Source organism: Cottoperca gobio, chromosome 9 (assembly GCF_900634415.1).
Source record: "Cottoperca gobio chromosome 9, fCotGob3.1, whole genome shotgun sequence".
Lineage (NCBI taxonomy): Eukaryota > Metazoa > Chordata > Actinopteri > Perciformes > Bovichtidae > Cottoperca > Cottoperca gobio.
In genome coordinates, this window is record NC_041363.1 from 4,192,479 (window position 1) to 4,200,962 (window position 8,484).

The window sequence follows — 8,484 nt, forward strand, 5'->3', positions numbered from 1 at the left end:
TGTATTTTATTGTTATATTACATCACAGTTCATTTAGCGACTTATAATAAGTGCAAACAATCACGAGGACGCAACTCGGAACAGCGAGAATCTTCTGAGTACATCTTCTAATAGGTGGGATCATTTTAAGTGCAGTAAAATCGCTGCGCATTTGTAACTAAAGTGTATTTTTGATTTTTTTGACGATATCCGGAAGCAATTGCATGTTGCTAATAAAGCTTTTAGTGCAACGTTTCAATTGTACATTCTACAGTACAGATGATCCGTTAGCTGTTACACTGTATGTTCCCAGAAACGCACACACACAAGAAACCAGAAAATGTAGAATGATTGACAGTAAAAATAAATTAAATAATAAAAACAATGGATTTCATATTGTCTATTGTGTTCAGGTAGAACTGAGAACTTGTGCTATAGACTGTAAGTTGTATGTTTTGTCGGGTTTGCTGTGTTTTCATAGAGTAAGTGTATGAAAAGATTTAGAGTTGGTATTTAATAAACTAAATGTGGTTTAATGCAGAACATTAATTGTGTGATGAAGGTGTTTTGCTGTGTTTTAAAATATAAATAAACTCTTGTTAGCAATTGTAATTATGATCCTGCTCTGATTGGACAGGTAGGCGTGTAAAACAAGCGAACAACAAATCTAAATTAAATATAAACTGAAACATAATTGAAGTCAACGTCTTGTTAAAAGTATGTGTGCAAAGTTTAGTGTCCTTCACAGCACAAACTACTGGGATAAGGTGACGCATTAGAAAGGCTCCACAGGGTGATTCAAAGGTGATTTGCTCTTCTTATCAGGTAAATGTGCGTGCGTGTGTGTGTGTGTGTGTGTGTGTGTGTGTGTGTGTGTGTGTGCGCGTGTGGTTTGGTGTTTGTAAAATATGTGGCCGAGCTGCAGGAATAACCATTTGCATGCGGAGTGCGGTGGTCTGCGGGTTGGCTGAGCTCTCGCGCCGCACTGATCGACATACAGTAAAGTCTCCGGGTAATAACACCGAGCACAGATCCTGCTGCTCCCGTGTCGATGCAAATACACCGTCACCACCACCTGTGGTAATACCTGATGCAAATACCCAACGCTTACATATAAATCCCAGTCAAGGAAAAGGAACACATCCAAAGATTTCACCTTGCTGCGTGCATCCTGCAGACAACTTCAGGCTAGGATTAATGCTTGGATTAGTAAAACAAAGGATTCGTCTGCAGCCAAAGGGTATTGAGTCAGCCAACGTGTTGTGAAGACTAGCGAGCACAGACAGTGGAAGCACAAACGAGGGCTGAGCCGGAATAGTTTTTTGCTTAGGAAGATTCCTAACTGAGAGGTGCTTCCTTTCTTATCTCCTTTAGGATAGGGAACACTGCACCATCGTTTACCAGAGGAAAGGAGATCATTTAAAGTAGTATACAGTTAGATACATTAAAACACATCCTCCTTAGGAGGTGTGATTGTGTGTTTGACAGGAATCCTTACTTGAATGGTACTTTATTAAGTTTGTCACTGTATCCTACATCCGTCCACCGTCTTGCAAGGGCAGTCAGTGCAGATTCTTCTTTCCCTACGTCCTAATGAACTCTGCTTCACATCTCTGGAAAAGTGGTTAGAAAAAAGACATTGGACGACATGTCTAGTACGACCGCAGCCCTTGAGTGATGACAAGCCTCATGTGAGCCCTGAGAGCTTTATTTGAGTTAAGAAGGTATGTTCCTTTCCCTTGTGCTCTAACCTACTTACCTCAGCAAGACTTGACTTTTCTTTTGCATATTAGACTTCATATATATATATTCTTAACCATATTAGAAGATGTTACACAATTGAGTCTATTTGGATCTGTTTTATGTATTTCAGAAGCTTAATTGAGTCAATCTTTTTTCCCCAGGCCGCACCGACAAACCGAGACTGAATTCATTTTGTCGAAGCAGAAATGAAGAATCCTCTGGTTTGGAGTATACTTGACTTCTTGATATCTCTGTGAACAAAGCAAAAACAAAACACTTCAGAACTTCAAGACTGCTGGGAGTCACAAAGAGGAGGAACGTATAATAAGCTTTCCAGTGCAGTTGTGTTCCGGGGGAACATCGTCGTCATGTACAGGGCGATTAAATTGAGCATCTGGGTACTGACAGGTCTGTTGGCCATCACCACCGTCTTCTTTAATGTCTACATCTTCCTGATGAGTCTGTGGAACTACAAGCAGAAGAAGAAGAGGAGTCCCAGTGAAACCATCATCCTGGCTCTGTCGGTGGCCGACGTGGCTCACCAGCTGGTCTGCTACTTCTGGATGACCATGGATGAGGTGGACAGTAAGTGCCGCATCAGCGAGATGCCCTACACCATCATGCTGCTGTTGATCTACAGCCTCAAGTTCACCATCATGTGGGACACCAGCTTTCTCACTTTTTACTACAGCACCAAGCTGGTGAACACGCCCAATCGCTGCTACACACAGATCCAAGACGCCATCCTCAAGCACGTGACCTTAGTCGTTTGCCTCGTCCCTCTGTGCGGCCTGGGCACCTGCATGCCGATGCTCGTGGTGTTTCACTCTGAAAACATCACGGCAGCTAACAAAGACTGCGGGGTTTTAACGCCAAGTACCCAACTTGGCAAGTTCTACGAAACCATTTATCTGCTTCTCGCTGATGTGCTGCCCGGGGTGCTGATGGTGAAATGCTGCTTCTCCATCTCTGTCCACCTGGCCACCCATCTCCGCCAGATGAAAGTCAGCAGCAACGGAGCCCACGGGCCAAAGCTGGGCTCTCAGATGAGGGTGATCCGGATGGCTTTATCTCTGGTGGCCGTCTTCATCCTCTTCCTTGTGATCGACCTGTACGTCAACTACCAGATATCGGTGAACCACGAGAACATCCTGACGCTCACGTTCTTCTTCACGTCCATCTACACGACGGTCACCGCCGTGGTGCTGATCTACGGGAAGAAGACGTTCTGGAAAGCTCTGCTGCACGAGTTTAACGTCTTCCTGGACGAATATCCGTGTTTGTCTCGTCTGAAGGTGCCTGAACAAAAATCTAAAGCAACCACTCCTGCAAAAGTTCAAACCTGACACAATCGGCTTCTCTTTGAAATCAATTGGTCATTGTCTGAACTTATTAAAACTTTGAAGTAACTTATTCTTTTATCTTTTGTGCTAGCAATTACAGTAATGACCGCTGTCCTGCTTCATCACCATTCATAACAATTGAAGGTATTTTAGTTGTAAGCCCGTTAGAGCAGAGAGCTGCACAGACCACAGCAGCCAGCTCTCCATCAAACTCACACGCTCATCGCATTGCACCTTTGAATGTTAATAATTCAGTCGAACAAATAATAGTCAGGCCAGTAAAATAGATCCCCAAGCATGATGTAACTCCGTGCCCATCTAAAAATGTTAAAAAATACATGTGACTTCAGTAAGAGTACAGAGCATATTAATAAAACAAGAAAGTACGCCCGGCCTGAATTCTCTTCTTTTCTTTTCTTGTTTCTCGTCAGTCAGGTTGCAGATAGTTTAAACTGTAAACGGGGACAACAGAGAGAAAAACCCAAACTTTGTGGGTAAATGCCACCTTCTTTTGTGTATCTGTTCAGTGGTCCTCAACAGAAGTGTGCACGCCTGTACTCCACAGCTCCCAGGTGTGACTGTGTGTAACTGCCACTGTGTGTGTGTGTGTGTGTGTGTGTGTGTGTGAAGCTGGGAGGTCCTGCAAAGAGCAACCATGCCAAGCAAACCTACCCTGTGTAAGTAGGGGGTTTAAAAAAAAAGAAAAGTGCAGCAGACCTCTTTGCAACGGTCCATTAGTTCACACCCCATGGCCTCGCCAAATGAGGTTCAAAGCAGAGATACAATAGTGCAGCTAATCCCACGCCACACAGAGGATCTGGATCCCTCCTGCAGCTAAATGGACAAAGTAAGAAAGGGCAAATCTTCCTTTGATGCACGGGGGAGTTAAGACGTACCAAGGACTCGGCTTCCATCCCATCCCCTGTCTTTCTCTCTCTGTTGGAGGGAGTTGGGTTTGGCAAGACAGGGGCAAAAACAGCTTAATATGACACAATACTGGCCAATACAGATGCAATACTGTACAATGTAATATCATTTATTCTCTATCTTTGCACTTCCTCGGGAAATGAAGCACTTAGATCCTTGGAATTGAAAGTGGCAATACAACAATGTAAAAGTAGTCTATTATAAGTCCTTCATTCAAAATCTTAGGAAAAAAAAGCAAAATGTACTTAAAGTGTCAAAAGTAAAAAAACCTATTTTGCAGAAAAACTTGCTTTATGTATAAGAGTGTTCCAACCGATGTAGCGCTGTGGTTGTTCCTCGCACTGCTCACTTTAGCTGCCAGAATACTCTGAAGAGGTGATTGCTCTTATCCAATCCAGGTAACCACCTCCTCTTTCACTTTCAATATTGTTGTAACTTTGCAAATGTGTGCCAATTTAGGAATTCATTTGGAAGAGCTTAGACCAAGCTTGCCTCTCAATAAAGTCATAATTTAAATTGTGTCTATCATATGTTTTAATGTCAAATCTAAATCTGAAAAGTCACTATAGCTGTAGCTGACACATGTAGTGGACAATTCTGAAAGATTGAAATACTCAAGAAAAGTACAAGTACCTCTAAATTGTAAATAAAGGTAGTTATATTCCCCCCTCTGTACAAAGTTTGCAACCATCTGTGTACATAAGATCTAATAAAGTCATTAATTGGATATTAGGTACACACTCTGCTGCTCTTTTTTATTATGTCTATTTAAGATGTGTATTAAATGTTAATATTTTAGCATTTTCACCCCAACCATTTGGCCCACTTTGTACTTATTTATTGTTTCTTATCTCATGTAATTCTCGCCCATGGCAGAGGAAGTTAAGTGCATGCGTGTCTGTGAAAGCCGAAGACAGATTTCCATATGCGGGGACAATAAAGATGTCTTTTCTCCTCTGCTGGGAAAAGCTTTCCAACTGCTTTCCATTTAGTGTTTCGTCTCAAGGTAATGGAAACTGTGTGTGTGTGTGTGTGTGTGTGTGTGTGTGTGTGTGTGTGTGTGTGTGTGTGTGTGTGTGTGTGTGTGTGTGTGTGTGTGTGTGTGTGTGTGTGAGTGACCTCAGTCTCAACAACTCAAAGTTACACACAGATGTGTCAGTGGTGTAGTCAGCTGAGAGGTGGCTGGATGGACGTCTGTGATGCACATGAGAGGAACAGAACTGTTCTGATTGATTCCCTCCGATTTCTTTACAGCATGAAGCTGTAAATACGTCCAAAGTATGCCAATTGTTTCCATGGAGATGTTCCTGTGCATCCAGCACAAACCTGGCAGCTGCAACGCCGCTCTCCTTGCATGGGTGAGCTTCTCTTCAAATGGTTATCGCTCCTGAGACTCTCAGGGAGAGTGATATCTCATATTTCACCATCTGACAGGAAGGAACAGGCCATTAGCACGACCAGCACCCATCACATGAACTCCTCCCTGCAGACGGCCTCCCCAAATGAACCCTTTTCAGATAAAGAGGCCTTGTTTTCCTGCACCGACTGTAATTGTATTGGTGAAACATAAATCACCACTTCCATGCCAGTTTGTTAGATGTTTTGAGCTCGAATGGGTCATTTTTCACACTATCAGCAGCGTCCAAATGACTGTCTGTGTGAGCTCTGAGTCTCCAGCGAGGGCACAGAGAATAATCTGTATTCACTGCGTTGACAGGATTGTGGTTAAGAGATGGAGAAGATGCCGTTCTAAGACAATCAATGTCAACAAATAAACAGGAGTTTGCAGTTCTTTCAATAAATCTTTATTTTTGTTCAGTCAACAACAGCTTGTTCATAAAAAAGATCATTATATATCTCTTGAGGCATTGTTTGTATAAAATATATTTGATGCTTGTTAGGAAATGTGTACCGTACAAAAAAAGTGAATCCCTTGTAAAAATGATTTAAGATCTAAAGATAGAAAAAAAAAACTGACAACTTAATTATAGATTAAAATTGATCATTTGTTCAAAACATGAATAGATGCATCGCTCTGAAGGAACATGAATTGTATTGCTTCTTCAAAGATTTAAACGGCACACAGTAAAGCGTTGAAATTAGACTCAATTTATGCTGCAAAACAAATACGCTCGGAACACACTGGGTGTGCAAATGCAAAACAATGAGCTCATTAAAATTCAATGAATAGCAATAATTTAAATTTCAATAATGAATCGATTATAAAAAATCTGCCAAGACCTGAAATATAAAACTAAAGTGAACTTCAAAGCCACTTATACTTGTACCATACAGCGTTTAGGGTTCTTAAAAAGGACCAGTTTGAAACTTTGTGAAGAGTTTATTTACTATCTTGGCGAGAGTTAGACGAGAAGGTCGATACCACTCTCATTTGTACAGTAAATAAGTAGCTGGAGCCAGCTCCTGGTTAGCTTAGCTTAGCATAAAGACTGGAAACAAGGGGAAGCAGCTAGCCTTGCTCTGTGCGAATTTTCACGCCTAAGGTTTTGCATACATTAAACACATATGATATAATATGTTCATTAGTGAGCTTAAGTGGTGGCGGGCAGATTTTGTTCCCTTTACACCGAGCTAGGCTAACTGTTCCCTGCCGTTTCCAGTCCTTATGCTAAGCTAAGCTAATCAGAAGCTGGCTCCAGCTACATCCAGACGTGAGAGTTGATTTTCTCATTTAACTCCCGGCAAGAGAAAGCATTTCCCAAAATGTCAAACTATCCCTTCTAGGCAACACGTACTTCCACTGACATCATCGTCGTCGTCGTCAGTGACATTATTTATCGTAAACATCAAACAAATGCATACTCTGCAACACATTCATTAATGCCATCCAGTGTCTCTAAAAGTTTGGGTTTGATCATCATAATATTACTGAACACCATCATCAGACACAAAATAACTACAAACTAACAGTTCTGTGCATTATTATTCCCTGCTCGTGATCAAGATCGACGTGTATCTCATGCAGCTTGTTCCTGTTCAAACATGGACTCCCGGTAAACAGCTACTGTAGGGGGAAGGAATTCATCCAGTGTCACTCCAGCACATAAAAGCTAAATATTACATTGCAGCATTGGTCGTTCCTTTTCCCTGCGAGTGATTTAAGTCTGTACAACATACTGACTTTTCTTCAAGAAAAGCATGTAATCACTTTTTCATTAGCTATATAAAAAAAAGCACTGAATCCAAGGCTGTAGTGAACACATGTACCCAGAACCATATATTCATTTCTGCGCAGCAGTACCCTCTTACGAAGTAACCCCACATACATTGAAAAACATGAGCTAAAACTTGAGAACAAAGAACTGCTTGGAATTATATTAGTGACTTGCATCAGAAATCTTTTTCTTTTTTTTTCAAATCTTGCAAACACCCCACGTAGATGGTCCTGCATCGGTGGCATTTCCACCTCGCCACAAATGAAACGGCACTCTTATCACAGCTCAGGCAGAGAAGTAGTGACATTTTTAAAGCCTGTGTGTAGGTGAAGCCTTAGTGGGGGGGGTGCTCATATGTGGGGAACATCGACTTCCGTGTTTTCGGGGGCGGAGGAGGAGGCTTGCTCTCAATTTTCATTGGTAGTGGAGGAGTGAACTGTGGGGAAAGAGATAAAAGAGTTCATCTTAGGGCTTCAAGTCAAAATAAAAACAGAATATCTTAACGTTTACACATCATTAAGTATGCATTAGTGAGGGGGTGCTGTTTTCTCCAAGCGGCTTTACCTCTGAAGGGAACCCGGAGTTGTCAATCTCATGCGGGTGTTTCTTCGGAGGCATGGGTGGGGGGGTCCCTGGGGTGTCAATGGTATTGACATCATTGTCACTGAGAAGCGATGAATAACCTACCACAGGAAAGAAAAGCATTTCAGACTGTATGCATCTGCGTGTGTGCGTGTGTGTGTGTGTGTGTGTGACCTGATTAGGGCTATAGACCTGAATGTGCTTACACAAAGTTAGTAGACCTGGTATTCTTCCTTTTCTGTGTGCAAGGCATATTTCTTAGAGAAATAAAAAATGATGACATGCAATGTGGTGTACGTCAGAGCGGGAGGTTTTGGCTACATACTGGAGCTGCGTGGTGTGCGAGGCGTCTGTGGAGAGGAAGGTAGCGGGCTGAGAGGGTTAGACATGCTGAGCTGGGATGAAACACCGTGGAACAGGGAGAGGGTGAGCCGTCGGTCTCCTAATTGTAAACTCTTGGGTCTCGGCTGCTTCTCTGGAGGAGTCTGGAATAAACAAAAGATATAAGCAAAACAGTCGAGCATAACGCTCACAACTGAGTTACAGAAACTCAGTATTATGATGGTTTTATAAACAGCTTATAGAATCACCTGAGTGGAGGTGTGTGGTCACAGAAATAGCAGAACTTATATATATATATATATATAAATAGCACCTGAACATAAGGCCTTACCTCATCTGCATCTGATTGCCTCTCCAGAAGGACCTGGGATTTGCTCACGCTCCATTCCTTC

The 8,484-nt window shown here is 42.2% G+C and overlaps 2 protein-coding genes across 2 annotated transcripts in view; one reads left to right on the forward strand and one right to left on the reverse strand.

Moving 5' to 3' along the window:
• Nucleotides 1-2,090: 2,090 nt before the first annotated feature.
• tas2r202 (taste receptor, type 2, member 202) lies at nt 2,091-3,068 on the forward strand. The gene has a single exon (XM_029439983.1). It carries the CDS (start codon nt 2,091-2,093, stop codon nt 3,066-3,068), a length of 978 nt encoding a protein of 325 aa, XP_029295843.1.
• A 2,719-nt stretch (nt 3,069-5,787) lies between these two features.
• Nucleotides 5,788-8,484, reverse strand: part of dock5 (dedicator of cytokinesis 5) — a 33,522-nt gene continuing 30,825 nt past the window's right edge. Inside the window, exons 48-51 of the mRNA XM_029438940.1 lie at nt 8,424-8,484; nt 8,076-8,235; nt 7,733-7,851; nt 5,788-7,604 (exon numbers count right to left, since the gene is read on the reverse strand). The exon at nt 8,424-8,484 is cut by the window's right edge and continues 84 nt beyond it. Of these exons, the coding sequence (XP_029294800.1) occupies nt 7,503-7,604; nt 7,733-7,851; nt 8,076-8,235; nt 8,424-8,484 (442 nt within the window). The 3' untranslated portion in view covers nt 5,788-7,502. The remainder of the gene's footprint in view (nt 7,605-7,732; nt 7,852-8,075; nt 8,236-8,423) is intronic.